The 19760-nt window shown below is 52.2% G+C and overlaps 1 protein-coding gene across 1 annotated transcript; it reads right to left on the bottom strand.

The window, feature by feature from the left end:
- Positions 1-7544: 7544 nt before the first annotated feature.
- LOC120902441 (extracellular serine/threonine protein kinase four-jointed) lies at positions 7545-19165 on the bottom strand. Its single transcript, XM_040311177.1, has 2 exons — positions 18924-19165; positions 7545-16412 (listed from the first exon to the last, which is right to left on the bottom strand). Exon 2 carries the CDS (start codon positions 14672-14674, stop codon positions 13007-13009), a length of 1668 nt encoding a protein of 555 aa, XP_040167111.1. The 5' UTR covers positions 14675-16412; positions 18924-19165; the 3' UTR covers positions 7545-13006.
- Positions 19166-19760: the final 595 nt, after the last annotated feature.

Raw genomic sequence — 19760 nt, 5'->3', positions numbered from 1 at the left:
CCGTTGTGCTCAATTTTGAGCCATCCTTCCCTGCTCCATCCCCGACCAGCTTGCCTGTCGCGCACGCAGGAACGCACCTTTACCCCGCTCCAGCACCACGGCCACGGCCATAGTCGGCGGGACAACTTTTCATTTTGCAGTTTTGACACCGTGCATAAATTAAAACTCCGAACAGCGTACAGCACCCAAAGCAACAGGGAGGTAGAGAGAAGAAAGGAAGAAGAGGAAGGAAAGTGAGGCAGACGTCCGTTCGGTGGATGAAGTTTTTGAAGGTACCGAGCTGTGGAACCGTGAGCATTATCACTCGAGCGCTATTGTCAGGTTCGTCGCTTGCGTCTCCTGCGTTGAAATCTTCCGTTTGTGCGCGTATCACGCGCAACCGTTTGTGAGGCTGCGTTTCGATTGATCGCATATGGGATGTTTTTAACAATTGAAAAATGTGGTGCAGAAGCAACTGTTGTTTGTTTAATGCTATTCCAAAGATTTTTTTAGCGATTTTGTTTGATGAACAAATCTTGCTGTGTAAAGTTAAAATATTGAGAAAATGGTACCGCATGGCCTGATGAGTAAAAAGGCATTGCAAAAGCCTCATATGCAGCGTAAGTTAAATGCAAGTTTTAAAGTTCAATCCGTCCGCCCTTCAAAATGCACTCACACGGGGCACATCGCAGTGCAGCGGGCTGCATTGACGGTCTGCAGCAGACGCTCTCTCTCTCACACACACACACTGCCAGCCTTTAATTTGCTATCCATCAACTATGATGTGATCGGTCCCTCCCTAAGCGCAGTGGGCCGGATCCAAAGTCAAGGATTGATGAATGGCTCTTCCAATCGGGATCTTATCCACATTCCTGCTGCCCCGCACCTGCCCGCCGTTCGCCGTGTGGATCGTACACACAAACCAAAAAGTTCACATTTAAGTTATTACTTTGCAGCGTGTCGTGTTTTTGTTGCTGTCTTCCTGTATGTGTGTGTGTGTGTTTTTCCTTCCTCCCTGTGTGAAAATTGCAATGCAAAAAAATGGGACGTCCCGTTGGGCAAATGCACTTTACAGCCAAGGCCCCACAACCAAGTGCACTCCAGCAAATGTTCCTGCGCTTCGACTTGTATTAAATTCGCATTAATTCGCGTTCCATCAAACGTTGGCCCGAGGAGGCAAATTCGAGCTGCACTGGAAACGCCGGCCCGAGGAACCGTTTGGGCCGACACAGTCGAAGGAGCCTTGTCAAAGTATGCAGGGACTGTGTAAACCCGCCCCGGTGCAGCTCCCTCGGGGGATGGGATGCGGTGGGCTTTCGCTCTAATTTTACTGTGCAAACTCGACGGGCAAGGCAAATGGGGACTCCTCGAAGACTGTATTTCCTTCCCAAAATGGGGCGTCAGCGGACCGATGATTGATTAACTTCGGCGCACCGAAGGAAGTGCTCCGAACCGATGATCAGCCGGGCGATGGATTGCTGAAATCGATGCAAAATCGCCAGCGGTCCTTTTTAAGGGCGGTAAACGGATGCCGCGGATGCCACGGGAAACGGGAGATTATACGCCAAAAATCCTGTTGCAGCGTCGAGCCGCTGTGATAAGAACTGTCGGTGCGGAGATGAGTGACGTGCTGTAATGGAAGCGAGTCCCGAAATGAAGGGAAGATTGTCCAACATATATCACTAGCTTAATTGCAGTGTGTAAAGTGAATGTAAAGGATGTATAGGTACGGGCGAGCGGAACGCTATGAAAAATTATTGTTTACCGAGAGCAAGTTAGCTGCAGGCTTGATTTGGTTGCTGATTTTATTTTGATTGTTTTATTTACTTGCAATTACTGGAGGATCTCTACAACCATACTTAGTTGAATGTTATTGTGCAAGAAAATATATGGAAGATTAAAGCATATTTTTCAAACATTATAAAATTAGAAGGAAAGCTGATTTAAAATTCAAAACAAAATTTAAAAAGTCTTAAGCGTTCCCCGGACAGATCGCACCATCGATAATGCATAATATTACCCAGCTTAATGTGAAATCCACATGTGCGATCCGTCTGCCAGCAATTCATCTTAGCCACATAGCAATATGCGCTTAATCAAACATCGATCGGCTGTTTAATGCAGCGCCTAATTGAAATGTTTTACACCTTACTGTGCCTCCGTCCGAGCTGGCATCGCTCATACAGCACTGAACGTTCGCCCTGCATAACCCTCCTGTACACACACACACATACACACATGTACAGTTCCCTTCTCACCCTGTGACAAAGGTGCGACAGCACGGTACGATCGTGACCCCCGCGAGATCGAGTGATCTGTACGCTCGTCGCCGTTGCACGAGCGGCCCCAAACGCAAATAGGTTGCACCGAGCACGTGCTTTGGCGGGGTGAATCTCCCGAGGACGCGGGCGCGGCACGAGGGCACAAGTGATCGATCACTTACCGTCGCTGTTTTGAGGCTAGGAGAAGAACTTACTCCATACGGAGTCCGGGACAACCGCTTCAAGGGGCACAGGAGGCGCATTGAACGCCGTGTTCGGGTGGAAACAGGTCCGCCCGGATCGATCTCTCCACGTGCACAATCACACACACACACGCACACCTTGGACACTCTCCCAGGGAGGGGTTGAAGTGGTCGCGAAGGTGCGTGCGAGAACCGTTTTGTTGTCATTGCCAGGCGGCCGGTTGTGCAGTCCTCCGATCTTCGGAGCAATCTCAGCCGCAGCGAGCGTCGCTCCAGAAACGACGGCGCGCCCCAACGCGTAGCAACATCAGCAACAGCAGACGGCCAAACTGGTTCTGCTGGGGCCCACTGATGAGGCACCAACACATACACACACACGCACGCACACAAACACTTCCCGCACAACCAGTCGCAGTCGGAAACGCTAAAAAGCGCGTCACAATGTCAAGCAACCGCGCGCAACCAAGTCAAACCAGCGAAGCCAGCAGCAACAACAGCAGCAGCAACCGCAACACCCCGAAGAACATAAGTACCATTTCCACTCACACTACACCCACACACATACGAGCGCACACACACACACACACGCACACATATGGGCAGATACAACGAGCGTGATTATTTTCCTTCCTACTTCATCTCGTACGCTTCTCGTGCACGCCTCGGTGTGTGTGTGTGCTGTGTGTGTCTGCATGTTAGGCCAGCGTGTAGTAGATTTACATAATTGTACGATCGCCGCCCGCCGGAATCGAACAGAAACACAATCTTCCGTGGGACCCTGTGGCACCGCACCGTTTTCACCCATTTCTTCCGCTTCCCGTTCCCTGCCTTGCCCGGTGTAGACCAGCTCTCTATGACCGATGAGAGGGCAGCAGCTTGTTCGAAGTGGAACAGTTTGATTCTCGCGGTTCGATCGCTCGCGCCGAACCCGTCCGATCTGCCACGTTTGGGGCGCAATGGCAATTCGGGATTTGTTTGCGTCATAGAATGGATCATGGGAGTAAAGGAAATGCGTGTATGATGTAGAAGAAACTGTGATCTATGAGGTAAAGCAACAAAAAATCAAACCAATTCGATCTTAAAAGCACTTTGGACAGTGTCTTTACTTTTGGAAGAAAATCATTCCCGATCCAGTCTTCCTTCAACGTGTCTACTGGACCTCACAGCACACCCTCTTACAAGAAAAAGGCCTCCCAACCATCCCCCCTCCCCCTTTTAGACACAAAGACACAAAGCGTTCCGTCACCAAATTACCCGACCCGACCAACCGTGGACAATTATCGCGCGGGGCGTTGAAACGTTTGTTGCACTTCGTCAATCGTCAACGCCGCGACACTTTCAGTGGCCGGACCCTGTTGCTCTCCACACACCAACACCCTTTGCTTACGCCTGCTCAAAAGTATGCGTCCGCTTTTTTGCTGCGCTGCGTTGTGCTTGCTTGCTTCTGTTTGCCTTCTTTCACACCACACCAGGTCCGCAGTCATTTCCGATCTCATTCCTAGCGCTTCCTAGCCCGTTCGTTGACATTGCCAATTGCAATCACCACCATCACCACCACCGTTGGGTAGGGTTAGTCCACTACGAGAGCGTTACGAGTACATCCGACACTCGGGGGAAGCGTATAAATATCATCAAATGGAAACCGTTTGCGGTGCTGCGGTGGCCGAAGCGCTTCCCCAAAGGAAGAAAAACAAGACACGCAGCTGCACCCGCCGCGCGACATAGAAGCGACACCGGTGGCAAAAACCATGCACCATGCACCCTTTGTCCTCTCCAGCCCTCTCCTCCCGTCCCGTTTTGTGCTGGGGCGATGTCCCAAGGCGTTTAGTGCGTGTGCTTTTTTGAAGCTACCGGAGCGAGTCGAGGTCGCCAGCACAAGTGCGAAATGCCAATGGCTGTTGCTGCTGCTGCTGCTGTAGCCGCGCTCATTTGACCGAAGGGGATCGTGATTTCTGTTGGTGTACTTTTTACTTCTCCCTACTTCCCCTTTAGTGGTGTACTTACCGCACCCTCTCGTGGTATGCCCGGCAGTCCTTCCACGTTGCTTCGACGAGCAATCAACGCCACTGCACTCCACCTTGACATTGTCCTGGCTACGGTATGTGTGTGTGTCTGCTTGTGTGTCCACCGTGCAATAGCAAAATACCAAAATGATGATGATGTTGCGGTTGTGCAGTTGTCCCGTTTCTTCCGTTTGACCAGGGCACCCACCGTTTGGTTTTGGCTCGAGCTCCCTGTGCCGGCTGCCCGGTGGAGCCGATCATTATATTTACCAATTAGCGCACGGGTGTGAATGGTGCGTAATGAGATGTAGTTTGTTTCTCTAGCTCTCCGTAGTTTCGCGCACTCTCGACGCGCCCGTTTTGTCAGTTTTCGCCATTATTATGGACACCTCGGCTGGATGGCTGCTCGGTTCGGTCACCGGGGAAGCGGTTTCCCGCGGAGGTGCCAGAGCGTACGAGCGTGACGAGAGCTTAAAGTGCATTAGAACTTAATCACTGGTTGGTGGTATTTGGATGCTGTGTCGGGGCTTGTGCTGAATAAAGTTTTATTATATTTATACGGAAAGGTGTTAGGGTAAGAAATTATCATTATATTGCCAGAAACAATTTAAGCGTGGATGTGTTGGATCCGTGTCGAATTGGACAGCAAACACCCAGCACGAAAAGAATGAATGAAATCTGTGTTCAACTTACCTTCTGCAAAACAAAAGACTATTAGTAAGCGACGAACCTCACACGACTGCCTTCGGTGGGCTGATCACTTCCAGACATCTGATGGTGTTGCTGGTGTGTATTTTGCATTATCATAGACCGATCTGTTGACCTTGTTTGTCCGCACGCCGTCAGATACCATCTATGGGAGCTTCTCTTGGCATGCATGTAGAGGTTCGGGAATTCTTTACACGATGACTCACAACCTGCTTCATTATTCAAGCGCATCGCGCTCTCCACTATTATTTGAAAGCCCATCCTACAAAAGCGACCCCGTCCCCTATCATTGAGGATGCACCGAATGCATATCTTCAGACGCGATGGTCCAGTTTCCCTTTGGTCGAGATGGCTCACACATGATCGGTGGAAAATGGGACTGAAAAAGCAAAACAGAAGAATGCAGGGAAAGAAACACACGCATACACTCACAAACTACAGATGATGATGCGCTAAACCTAAACGATTAGCACAATTAAGAAGTTGGTGGTTATTTTCTGTTAAAAAAAAACGGTAGAAAAAGGGGTAGAACAACAGCACCCAAACGCAAACAGCATGGAGCACCGTTCCCAAAATTTGCTCCCGATGCTGGCGGTGGCCTCCTTTTCCAGTTGCTTTACTCTCCAGCTCGACTGGTGAGGTACAGGGCAGCCAAGCTACCAGATTGTGGGGAAACATTGCAGCGAAAAACATCAGATCAGAATGTTTCCGAAACGGAAACATTCACACACGGCGCTCGCTCGACGCTCTTTGTCTGCCTCACGCAACGGTCCATTCTCACACTCACTCACGTGAAGCATTAGCATTCCCTAATCATGTTTGTGCGCTCGTTATGCTTTGCCGCCGCAGCGCACAGACTCGGGTCGTTTCGGGGCTTTCTCTGACGCTGCAATTTCAAGCCTTTTTTTCGTTGCTACTCACCCCTTTCCTCGACTGTTCCTGGCGGGTTGGAGTGTTGTGGGCATGTAGCAGTGCTGTTTTGTTTGCTTGATAAATGTCACAGTCATTAGACGGCTTGTGGGGGAATGGGGGAGTGTGACAAAAAAAAACCTTACTCGGTGATAAAATACCACGTTCCCTCTTACCAAAGTGCCTGCGATGCCTTTCCATTAAGTGTTTCCACTGGTCAGCTGGAATTGATAACGCGCGCGCGCTCTCGCACACACACCCCAGTTGGGCAAAGATCAAACCATGAAACCAACACCAACCAGCGATCGGTCGGCACCCCCTCCGTCAGTGTCGGTTGGAATGGTTCCAAACACTCTCACACACACACGCACACATAAACACCGCAAAACCGTTGGGCGGACGGAATGTTTTCTCCGGGGCGACGATCGAGAGCCATCATAATCGTTACCGTTGTCACCATTCAAGCTTGGCCCGGTCCGTAGCCCGGTTTTTCGGTTACGGAGCTGCAGAGAACTGTGGCGAGATCTTGCGTGTATGTTTGTGTGTGTGTGGAACCGGAACGAAGGGAAAGCGGCAAAGGGGAGCAGAAAGATCATAAAAATGTGAATACCACAGCGCAGACGGCGCAAAACAAAAACGGAAAGGCTCGGGCTCGGCTCGAGCCCCGGCAAAGCCCTCCCTTTAGCGCTGATGAAGCTGACAATGCTGCCATGGTGCGTGCTGATGACGACGACGACGACGACGACCGGCGATGATGACGGCGACGGCTGGCGAGGGACCGGCGGAGGCTGGTTGTGACGGCTGGGTTGCGGGGAAGAAGAAATTCGGTTCATCGAACATTCGTCCAGTCCAGTTCAGTGCACGGGCCTGCCTGTCCGACCTGCCGCCTTTCTGCCTTTCCGGTGTCGGATCCTGCCGTCTGGCCGGTGCTGTTGTTGGAGCAACAAATGAAACGCCATTTTATGGTCGAGGTTCTGGTGACAAGATGAAACATAAGTTTTTTTTTCGTTTTTTTTTTGTTGGGGGGGTTGGTTGTTGCTCTGGTGTTGTTGTCATGCCCTCCCATCCCCGTTGGTTGTGGTTTCTTCACGGTGTTGAGGTCGTTTTCACCTGCACGCGGGACGACTGCTTTCTTGCCCAACTTCTGAGGAGCGTCCGTCCGACCATGATGACGGAAATATGACGGTACAGCACGCTAAAATGAAAATTTTACGAGGCGTTTGGGAGTTTTTTGGTTGTTGTTAGGTTACCTGCTGTCGACTGTACGCATCATCCTCATCACCGTCGTCGTCATCTTCTTATCGGAGAAACAGATGCATTTGCCGTTTGAACGATACGATGAAAAGAGCACGAACGGCTGCTTTACCTGGACGAGCACAAGCGCGAACCCGCCAAATTGGTGCAAACGAACTTTACCTTTCTTTCTCAAACTCGTTTCAAATGCGCACAAAAAACACAACAATAAAGCGAACTCAGAATCGTTTGATTTCTATCGAGCACACATGCCCCGTCTTACGTGTTGGCGGTTCGCCCGGTTCAATTGGCAAAACCTCCGTTGTCTAGCGCTTTATTCACAAACATTCACAATTTTTGGTACAAGATTGTTGTGCTTCTACTTGCTCTTCTTTTTCTTCTTCTTTATACAGCTTCCGTTCACAATGCACTCGAGCACACACACATCTCCTTAATAGTCGCCTATCTCCTACGTTTCGTTTAGGCTTTTGCTTGCTTGCAGGTTTGAGGGACATAGTTCTTCTTCCCGGACGCGCTTGGCTCACGATTTACGTTACTTTACAAACTGAGCCAGCTGATCGTTGTTTCCCCCCTTTTTTTCCCTGACTGTCTAGATTGGCTGACTTTTTGCTGACTGCTTTCTGCTGGCACCTGGTTTACTGACTAACTATTTACACGCACATTCACATGCTGGAACAATATTCCAAAAATCGTTCTATGATACAATTGTTTTGCGCACGGGGCGGATCTTTACACCTTTTTTTTACTGGTTTTTTTGTTGTTCTTTACCACACATATCGTACGTTCATATGTTTTTTGTCCGTTCGCGCCACAAACCTCAAATGCCGCGCTTGTTAGGGTCTTTCCCCCCACTTTGAACCAGAACGGTTCAACGTTTGCAGATAAGCTGCTGTACCAATGACCCACCCCTTTCTTCCACCTTTTCCCATCTCCGTCTCTCCGTCTTCAGGCCTTTTTGTGTTTGCCGTTGTTCGATCGGCGGGTGGTGCAGTATCGAAAATAAAATATAAAAGAAAAATTAAAACAAAGCAACATCAACCGGAAGGTATCTCGTTCTTGCAAAAGGGAGGGTGAGGGAAGGCAGAAAGGAAGGGTGTGCACGGAAAAATGCACAACCAAGCGGATGTATTGAGAGGAGCCCTGGGAGAGGGTTTTAAGCAGCGAAGAGGAAAGCTTAAGGCCCCTTCCCTTTCCCAAATTCGCCTTCCCTTAATCCCGGCGGGGATGCCACGGCTGATGGTTCGTCCCGGGTGGAGCGAGCGGGGATCTCTACCCCCATCTCTGCGTGGGAGAAGGGTCGGTGAGGGTGAGGGGTAAGATGGAAGCGGTGGCGTCGGTGATGGCGGGGTCAGAAGATACCTTCGTGATGCTTCATCATTGCTAAAAGGTCGTGATAAGAACGGCACGCTCGTTCTGCTCCTTCATCGTCGTCGTCGTCGTCGGTGTCGTCGCTCGTTTTCATCCCGGGCCCTAACCGTGGCAGGCCCTTTTGTTTCCTTGTTGCGCACGCGTGTCGCGGCAGGGGAAGGGAGCGCCCCGGGTGCGGGGCGAAAACAAGCGACGACCCGGGCGACTCGTTTCAAGGTAAATTTATTGTTTTTACTTAGCTTTTTACTAGATAAATTTAAGATAAATTACTTTATATATAGTAGATCACAATTTTTCCACATTTTCCACGTCACGCTTGTCGTCGTCGTCTTTCGTTTTTTTTTCTTGTTCCTTTTCTGTATGTGTGTGTGTGTTGTTTTCTTTTCATTCTCGCTTGTTGCTTGTGCTGAGGTTCTTGTTTTTTTGTTTTGTTTTTCGCGCATCGTTGCTGTTCTTTTGCCCTTGCTGCTTGTTATTCTCACCACATTATTCGAGGACGGCAGACGGCCACAGTTTTGAGGGCAGCGAGGATCCCTACGCTTTTGCTTGCTCCCGCGGTTTGATGCACATGAAAAAGCCACCCACCCTTTGGGACGCCATCGCACTATCATTTTAAGCCGCTGAATTATGGGAAAGCCGGCTGGTCAACGGTGTGAGAGTGTTGGAAGGTTTAGAACTTGTTTGGTCCCTTGTACAACGACATCCATTACTGCCAGCAATGCATCAACCAACTAATGAGTTGTTATGTATCAAACCATGCTTCAATCATTCTTCAAACTATTCTCCAAAGAGTCTCCAAAACCCGCTCTACATTTAATACAACACACGTTTTACAAGACAAGCCATAGGTCTTCCGGAATCGCCCTCGTTTAAAACCCTTTTCCTATCAAATGGTATCGAAATTCCATATGGCAAGCCCACACCCCAGCCTGGTGAAGAAAAATTAACCACAATAATAGCTCGCATTACAACAAACACATTCGCTGTCCGACAGCACCGCCACCCACAACATTTCCGCTGCATTTCTGCTGCACCCGAGCGTTCCGTGCCGATATGCTTCTGTGGAGCATGAACAAAAACAAGACCACGTAGCACACCACCGCCGGAAAGAAGAACGACCGCGCACGGGACCAAGGTACACGTGGGGAAAGGAAAGTGGGAACAAGCGGGGGGTTACGGATATTCTTTGTACAAAAATTCTTCGCTCCCTGGGGCTCATCAGTCTATCTCGCGAGGTTAGCCACGATTACTGCCAGCAACAGCAGCGGCGTCATCGTCGGTTGTTACCCCGCGTTGCGGAGGGAAAAAGCACACTCTTTCTCCTTATCTTCAGGACCCTTCCCTGCTTCCCTGCTCTCCTCCCTCTGTACAGCCACTCTCGGTAGTCAATTGTTGTGGCACGGAACACACGGGGCACGGTACAATATCGCGCATATTAGCTGCGATGGCGAGTTTTGCGAGATTACGCTCGGAAAGCGCTTGCGCATGGGACCCATGCGTGTCCACCAACGGCAGACGGCAGAGCAGCATACACACAGCTACAGCGCAGCGTTACCGTTCATCGCGCCGCCGTGTTTCTTCCTTGCGCGGGTCTGTTTTTTTTTTTTGTTGTGTGTGCAGACAAACTTCCCTCATTCGGCTTTAGCTCGCTCTCGCGCTCGCTGCCAAAGGGCATTCCGGCCGGTTTGCCCACCTCGTGGGACCCTTCTCATTTCGTGGGAGATCAGTGTGTGTGTGTGTGTGTGGGGAATGGGCCAGGACTGTGGAGTGCTCAGGTAAGATAAGTTTCATAAAGCATAAGCTAAAATGCGAAAATATCGCACACGAGATTATGAGCCAACCGTTTCGGTGGGAAGGATCCCCACCCCTTCCTTTCGGGTTTTGGATACTGTGACCGTAGCGAGGATTAGAGTCTTCTGGAGCTGAACCACTAATTGAGGGGGGGGGGGGCGCATGGAGGGGACATTGGAGGTAACCATGCCAAGCCAGCCAGAAGAAACTGCAGCACCACCACGAAAAATGAAGCGCACAAAAATAAACGCAATCTCCAGAACTACCCAAAAGGAACTGCACAACAGCACAAAATGTGGAGCGTGTGCGCGCGTGCAGGGAAGGAAAGGCCACTCGGTAAAACGACCTCGAACAGCCAACGGGGGTTATTCGATGCAGCGGCACCGGCCAGCTCGAGTCGTGGTCAGTGTTCGGGGCGGGCAGGACTTTGCGCCAAAAGGCAGGAAAGAGAGAGGGAGAGAGAGAGAAAGCGAGTGCAAGAGATCCCTGTCCCTGTACTCGAAACGTGTGCTTTCGAAACAGGCCCGTCTTCCTGTTTGCATGTGTGTGATGTTTGGTGGCCTTTCTTCTGCAGCCTACAAGGTGGGAGGGAGAGGTGGGCGGCAACGGTTGCTCGGGCTCAGCGACTGGCGGGTAATTGTTTTAAAAACGCGACAGCCACTCTCTCTCTCTCCCCAATCCAGACTTTTCAAAGATGCCCATCACGCAAGGGACAATTGCAATGGCCTCCCCAGCCCTTTTTTTATTCATGGCGGGAGTGAGGAGGAAGAAACAATATTTTTCCCACCACCACCACCATCACCACCACTAGCAAAAGAAAAATAACCCCCCGAAAGAAAACGGGGAAAGGTGAGAAAATTGAAATATTCTGCACCGACGACAACGATGACCGACGGGCAGGAGGATCGTTGCCCCTCTCCAGGATGAGGTAATGCGCTTGCACACGAAATTTTAGCATTTATGGTGCGTGGCTTCTAAGCTCTTCTTTTCTGCAGCAGCAGCAGCAGCAGCAAGGGAAGATAGCTTTTGGGGCCCTCGGACAGCAAAAAGAAGCCACGCAAAATTGCATGTAACAATTATGCAGCACACGCTGCTGTCGGCAGCGGAAACTGTTCGCAAAGCTGACAAGATGGCGTCGTCCACCCTTCGGCGCGCGCGCACTGGCCGTACCCAAAACCGGGCGAACGAAATGGAAACGACAAGAGCGCGCAACAACAAAAAAGAAGGCTAGACCATGCCCGCGTGCGTGAATCAAATCAACCGCGCGCGATTCAATCGATCCAATTTTCCAGCTCTATTCTATCTGTGCGAATCAATCTTCCTCCCCCCTCGTTCATCCGCTCCTTATTGTATGACGCTTGATTACGTGCGGCCTTCTATTGGCGTGTAATTCGATTGCCGGTGCCGATTCGCCGATCGATTTGGCTGGGTTTTGTTGCGCAGCGCAAAAGATGTACGAAAATTCTATTTCCTCTGGCAAGGGGTTCGTCACTGCCACGCTCGCGCAAGTCTTTCTAGCGTTGGAAGCTGAAGCGCGATTACAAACGCGGGCGCGCGCTCACTTGTAAGTGTGTGTGTATTTTGGCTTTGTGTTTGCATGTGTGTAAATGGGAATACACAGAACGCTTCCCTCACAAAATGAAACCGCTTTTGGTCGAAGGGTGGCTTTTCGACGGGGGGAATTTCTATTTAACTGCCACGCCAGGAGGTCCTTTAATGCGGAGCTGGCTTTCGGTTGTGTGTTGCTCGGCGCGCAGTAGGCGCTGTTTCGAGCACGGTTCAGACAGACAGACAGACTGATGGCTTACAGTTATTAGAAGGGAGACGTCGGTAAAAGAGTAACAATAAAATGGAGATTAGAAATAAACGAGCAAATGGTGCGTGTTTGTGTGTGTGCGAAGGCTTCACGAAGATGAAGCAGATAGTTCATCTGTCAAATCGGCTGTACAAACGTCGGGAAGATTAGATCGTATCAACCTAGACATCCCTGATAGTTTTCACTGTTTCGAAGCCATTGCTGGTGGGATTTGAAAAGAAGTTTTTGAGGAAATAGTTTACTTGTATCGCTCTGTTTTATGCATCAACCCTTAAAAGCAGCAAAACTGTGGTCTGGCGTTACCCTCGAACTAGTGGCAGATTTGTGTAAGTGGAATTGTTCTGTTTGTGTTACTTTCCTGCTGTTTTTCCTCTCTCTTTTCTTTTACCTGTTTTGTTAAGCTATACGCATTATCATTCATTCTCGCTTTCACGCAATCTCGCTATCTACTATCATCATTCCTCGATTAGTCTTGCATCCCTAGCCTAACCGTACGGGCTAACCTTACCACTACCTTTACAGTCAGTAAATGTAAATGCAAAATAAAAAAAACAACCAACTAGCAAACTAGCAATAATATAATAATAATAATAAATTCCCATCGCTCACACAAAGGACTCACAGTCTTATGGCGCGTGCGCCGCTCACCCACCCACCCACCTGTCTCCGACTGGCCGCTTCCGCTGCACCTCCAGCACCAGGCGGGCCCGGCGGCTATCGGTCGGCGAACGTTTCCCGACACTTCTGCACCTGCCCGAGCACCCGGTCGATGCGGTCGACTAGAATCTTGACGGACTTTTCCGGCAGCGGCGGCAGCACGTCCCGTATCTGCGCTGTCGTCGTGCGCTCGAACAGCGCATTCAGCCGCTGGCCGACGCTGGCGTCGCGCAGCGCCTCGAGCGCCCGCACCGTCGACCGCCGGAACACGCACAGGTTGTCGAGCAGCAGACCGTGGTAGGCTTCGTACTTCTTCAGCAACCGGTAGCCGTGCAGCAGGCCCGACTCGTTGTCGAGAAAGACGAGCAGCGAGGAGTCGGTCTGGCGGGCGAGGTTGTGCGCCGGCGCCGCCATGATGTCCGCGTTCCACTGGAAGTTGTACAGGTTGTTGACGACCCGGTCCAGGTTGGCGATCAGGTAGTCGAACACGATCAGATCGGACCACTGGGCCAGCTCGACGAGCCGCTCGAGCACCTCGGGCGTGGGAGGCTGCGCGGGGAGTGTACTCGTGCTCGACGATGGCGTGGCCGGAGTGGCCGCTGGGCCGTCTCGGGCCGGGCCGAGTCGGTCGAGCAGCAGCCTTCGCACGCCATCCCGCGGTCGATCGAGTCCTTCAGTGATGTTGCGCACGTCGAATCGGTTCAGATGTCGCTCGAGCGGCCGGAATGGTTGCGGGATGCCGGCAGGCTCCAGGTTGCCGATCCACTTGGTGATCACGACGGGTTTGGTGGGTTTCCACTGGGCGCCGGCCAGCTCTTCCGTTGCCGCAGCCCATAGTCGCGCCTCGGGATCGATGATGGACGCCGCACTCGGCGCAAGATTGGTCAGGTTCAGCAGCTGGCCGAGATAGAACGAGAACAGCTCGCCCTGGATCTGGTCCGTGTTCTGCCGGTACCGCGCGCAGGCCCTCGTACCATCCCGGAACACCAGCAAACGGTTCTGCATACGGCCACAGCCGATCTCGAGCCGCTCCACCTCCGCTTCGTGCAGGTATCGCGCCCAAGATTCGCTCTGCCGCTGATCGAAGCCATCGGGCAGGGCTCGTTCCACGCTCGGGCCCCAGTAGATGCCGTCCCGTATCACGCCCTCGCCATCTTCACGCTCCGAATCGTCAAACTTACTCGCCCGCGACTCACGTCGCTCCGGAACCGCTGCCTGAGCCATCTTCGAACTGCCGGCCAACATTTGCTGCACTATCGAGGCGGCCGGCGACGGAAGCTTTCGCTCCACGAACCCGTCCACCTCCAGCTTCGGGTGGAAGAGCACATCCTCACCCTCGCCGGTCAGCTTCTCCTCCGCAATGAACGACACGGACGCGTACCGACCCCTCGGCCCATCGTCCGCCGAGCGAATGTCGTCGATCGTCGGAAAGTGTGGCATCTGGTGTGCGGGATGATGGAGCGCCTGCAGCGCCGGCTGCTGTGGCTCCTGCTCCGGACTGCCGTCCACCACGATCGAACCCTTCGAGGCGGCCTGCGAGATGCCGATCAGCGGCACAAACACGCCGAGCGCCAGGCCGAGCGAAAACGCGGCCAGCACGCTCAGCAGACAGGCCTGCCGCTGGAAGGCGCGCCGTCGCCGCGCGGTCATTGACATTGCGCCGTCCGCACTATCACGCTCTTGTTCACAACAGGCACCCGCTTCGACGGTACGCACGTCAAACATTTTCCACGTGCAGCAACACCACACCAGTTTGCGGGGGGGGGAGGACGTTTCCTGGCTGCTGCTCGGTTAAGTTTTGTGATTGATTTTCCGCTGTTGATCGAGAGGACACATACACAAGAGCCACTCGTACACACACGTTAGAAGTTTTATGTACTACACACTGCGGGACACTTTAATGCTTTTTCGTAGCGCTAACACGGCGTAAATATTTTTAAAACACTTGCAGCAATTTTCGGTTTGTTCACGATTTTTCACCCACACGATCGCATCATACACACACTCACTCGCTCGCTTCAGCCGATCTTCTTTGCGTTGTTTTCACTGCGCGTTCCACTGCGCGTGTGGAGCTTATAATAATTGATTTATTTGTGTGCGATAAACTCTCTTTCTTCCTCCCTCACAGAATCCGCGCAGGCGAACAGCACACGGAAAATAAACGGCACTGCAGCAACAACCACATCACCAAGCGACGAACCTTGTGGAACACGAACTCCTCCGCACTTGCCCGCAAGACGCACACTCGCGCGGCACATCAGCACAAACACATTCACAGACACACAGAAACACAGGACACATAAACCGATATCACGCACCACTGGGGGATCGTTTTGCAAAAAGGGCCACGCGGGGGTGGGCAACAGAAGGGGTGGCGTATAAGGATTATTTTTATTTCATACTTTTTGTTGTTGTTGATGCTTCACTCGATCTCACTCGTCCGGGGCGCATAGCAAAGGGAGAAGGTGGGTTGCTGAGAATGTAAAACAAAAAATCGCAAGGAAGAATGGCTTGGCACAATGCTGAGCACAATCACGATTCTGATGGCCGCTTCCTCGAAGCCCCACATCAACAAACGCTCACACACAAGCACAAACACATACACACACACGCTCACTGATCGGTACGCACAGGCTCACTCTGGCACATACACACCAACACACACGGCGGGAAAGGGGAAGGGCTGTGGGCCGGGGTTGTTTGCCGATCACGATTGGGGACAATAAATCCTTTTTCCCGCAACAAGCCCGTCGCCGTCGTTCGGTTGTCGTGGGCCCGATTTGCCGCGCGATATGCGATCCAAACGATCGGACAGAGAGAGAGAGCGAGAGGCAGAGGATCGCCCTCACAGGACTGATTGCGGCTCGTTAGTACACGGTTCCTGCTGGCGGTGGCAACAGGGCAGTAACCGGCGAGGTGCTACACATTATTATTATCACCGCGAAACGCGAACGCGAACTTGCATCTCACTGGCTGCACCATATGCTCTTTTACACCACCATTTCGGGGGGCCGTTCTTTTTTTTATCTTTTCTTGCGCTTCCCGTTGCACCGAACGTTGCTTTCTTTTTGGCCGTTTTGTGTGTGTGTGTATAAGTACGTAACTCGGTCTCACTGCGCTAAATCTCACTCCCACAGCACGCGGCTTTAGGGGCGACAGTCGCGAAAGCACCACCACCGACGATGGGGCTGATTTCCGGCCGATACTGCACTGGTGCTCTGATCCACTGTTTGGGCGCCACCGTTTCGGGGCATCATTTTACATCGGCACGACACGATCGCTCACACGTCAACGCGGTACCGGCTTATCGCGCGCAAGACCGAAACGCAAACACTTCACCGCGAATGTCGGCGCGGATGATCGCTCAAAACACAGTTCGGCACGCGGGCGGAGGTTCGTCGCTTACAGTCGTTTCGCACCGCGCAATTTGATTTCGTTTGCTGGCTGCTTCTGGATCCTGGTCCTGCAATGAGAGCGGAGAAAGAGAAGAAAACAGAGGCTGCGTGTTAGACGAGTGCTGGTACAATGTATGCTCTCCCCAACAGGGCGAGCGTGAGAGAGGGAGAGAAAAGAAGGGGTGGGAGGTGGTAATAATGTATTTCCATATTTAAGCTCGCGCTCAATGTTATCCCCATAACACAACCGTTTTCCATTCCATTTAAACACACTTTTCGATTAAGTCCTCCAAACCGGACCCGGACCAAGCAGGCGGGGGGGAAGGAGAATCGCCTCTTAAGCTCTCTAAATGGAAGCATGGTACACCGAGAGACCCTTATAAATAATCTTAAGTACAGAAATGCATCAACCGACACCCGCTGCTGCACCGCCTCCTCCCGCGGCTCCGATCCTCCTTCAAAGCAAAGTGAACAGTGAGGAACGACACAAAGACGTGGGAGAGAGAGAGAAAAAGCACGCAGCGTTTTATCAAGCCAGCGACGCTTGAATGAAACCGCGTGGTCAGGGTGGGAGGATGGAAAACCACACGAACGCAAAACACCCACAATCTCTCGCTCGCTTCCCCGGGGCTCGCTCCGGCCGCGCGCGCCGCTTGTGCAGCTTCCCAAAATCCCAAATCCGTCCGCTATGGAATCGGATGGCAGCGGCGGTTTTTCGTTCGTTTCGTTCCGTGCCGTGCTGGCCCGAAATAAAAAAAAAAAACAAACCGACCCATGCGTCCCCGCGAGGCGGCGCAAGGGACGGGGTTCAGATTTTTGTGTTCTCCTTCTTCGTGCTTGCAGCCACACCGCGGTTCGCCCGCCCGCGCCCGACCACTGTGGATGGCGCGGGGATGGCCTTTTGGAATTCTTTATCGTTCTCGTTCTCGCCGTTCCGCCGGTCCGCCTGATTAGTCGCCTGCCTACTTCCCCGGCCTCAGCCGACCCCGAACGAGCGCGTATACACATCTTGCAAGTGTCTGTGTGTGTGTTCGTGTGTGTGTGTTTTCATCTTGTGTTGCTTTTATTTTTTTTTTCTTCAGTTCCCTTCCGCACGTGAAGCACGAGGTGTTCGCCTGGCGGGGACTGGAATTCTGTCCCGAGCCCGTTTTCCACATACACACACGACACGCACGAGAAGGAGGCACCTGAAGCTTCTTCAGGCTGCTGCTGCTGCTGCTGCGCCCGTCGCCACTTGAGCGGCTTAGTCAATGCTTCAGGGGGCTCCCACCTCCACTGACCACACAGGGGCCGGGGCTGGGGCGAGTCCTCTCGAAGCTCCCTCTCCGTCTTCAGCCGTTTTTTTATCGCTTACCCGCACCCGCTTTTCGAAAAACTGCAAGCCCCCTACCAATCCCCAGCGCCCGGAGTTGATGGGCGAGGACCGACATGAAGTGTCCGGATCCTGCGTGCGAGCCACGGCCAACCCATCTTGTGTATAACTCTGTGTGTGTGTGTGTGCGTCTGGCTCGAGGCGATACAGTGTCGGACTCGACAGTTGAAGAAGGTATTCCACACACCCGTCCAATTCTTGCACGCGGGGACTGTGTCCTCCGTTCCGTGCCCTGCTTCAATGTCTTCAATGCTCACTTTCTTAGGATGTACGGTGAATCTTCGCCATGGCGAGTAGGGTGGGTAAGGGACTGGGCATGACCACGAGGGGGACGAAAAACATCAACCGGTTCAAGTTACGCACATCGATCGCACACACCGCGCACACAGGAGGCAAAACAAGCCACCGCCCTCCGCCCGTACACGATCGAGTGTCTTGGTGTGTGTCCTCAAAAATCCTGAGAGTTTGGTCCGGGCTCTTCAAGGGGCCTCCTGGACCGTCCAAAAATCGGAGATGAAAAGCTACGGACGGAATGGGCCCCTTCCTTCACCCACCCCAGTCACTCAGTGGCGTTGCGGTAGAACGTACCACCGTTGCCGTGGCCGTGTGCGGTTAGCGAACGAAACTGTTTTTTTTTGGGAAAAATCTCGTGTTTCATCGGATCCGAATCCCTTTTTTAATTTCAACCAGAGGGCAGGCGGGGATGCGTAGAAACCGTCCACCCTCAGACGGGGGTATCTCAACACGCCGGTGCGCCGGTGTTGATATCGGCTAGAAGTCTCCACTCTTGCAGTCCACAGACACGCACACACGCACAGCACCATGCAGTGGTTCGGTGACCCAAATCTTCAATCGCTGAAGCTGCATAAACCGCAGAGAAATGTTTTGAATCAGCTCTGTTAGCGTCGCTATCGAAGACGTTCACCGTACAAAGTAGGGAAACACATTGGGAAGAACGAAGAACAGCACACGAAACATCACAGCCAGCAGAGGCTTGAGCCTGTGTTTGATAATGAACTGCAGCGTTCAAACACTTATCCCGTCGGATGTTTCGACTACTTGGCGTTTACCGCCGGCACGCCTCAAGAGTTGGTTGAGTTCTTGCACTTTGATTCACACTCTGAACAGTTCCACAACACTTCATTATATCTTCACCATACACAGCTATCACTCGCTTAACGCTACATAGCTTAAAACTAATGCGTACCGTATTAATGCTAGCCGAACACCGTTGACACTTTGCTGTTTTGCTTCACAATTCCGCACCTCGAACAATCAAGTTCGTTAAAGTAGTCGTCTAAAGCGCTTGCCAACTTGCAACACCGTACTTCGACTCAGTATGAGACTGCGAACACGCCAGCTCGATACAACACACGGGAGCGAGCTCGAAAAAAGGACCATTCGCCACGAAATCTACCACAAAATTGGTGACTCGAAAGCAAGTCCGGCTCGGTGTGGCCTCCTCGTTGTGGTGCTGCTGGGCCAGTTCAGGTACGGGCTCGATCTCTCGACCCACACACAGGTGAATCTCGTTCGGCTCTCTCTCTCTCTTGGGACGAGCGCGCGCGCGCCCTCGAGAGAGAGAAAGAGCGAGCTGTGCCGAAAGCTTTCGGGTGAGCTTTTCGGTCCAACGGGGTACCACTAGCTGTCTCGTTTGTGCAATCTGCATGCTGGAGCGTGTGCGCGAGTGAAACGAACTGAACACGAACCAACCCTTAAGAGGTGGTGTGTACAGAAGGGCCGAAGGACGTGGTGGAAAACGGGGGGTGTAAAAATTAATAACAATAATCAAAGCAAGCCTGTCACGCAATGTAAATGCCTGTCAGGACGGGGTTGCGCCCGGGAATTGCGATATATTTTTTCGGGGGCGCTGGCGTGGAAAGTTTCGACTCAATTGGACCGCTGGAACACTGTTGTGGGGAAGGCGAAATTATGTTGTGAGCCGCTGGGAGTGTCGCAATGCCGGGCGGTCGCACCGATAGCCCTGCTGCCGGTGGAAACGCAAAAATTGTGCGATCGGTCGCTCGGGCTCTCATGATTCGTC

This window comes from Anopheles arabiensis, chromosome 3 (assembly GCF_016920715.1).
Source record: "Anopheles arabiensis isolate DONGOLA chromosome 3, AaraD3, whole genome shotgun sequence".
NCBI lineage: Eukaryota > Metazoa > Arthropoda > Insecta > Diptera > Culicidae > Anopheles > Anopheles arabiensis.
This window is presented reverse-complemented; position numbering and strand designations above follow the sequence as displayed.

What these genes read in the sequence shown, in the direction of transcription:
- LOC120902441 (XM_040311177.1), bottom strand. Translation starts at nt 14,674, where the DNA reads ATGTTTGACGTGCGTACCGTCGAAGCGGGTGCCTGTTGTGAACAAGAG.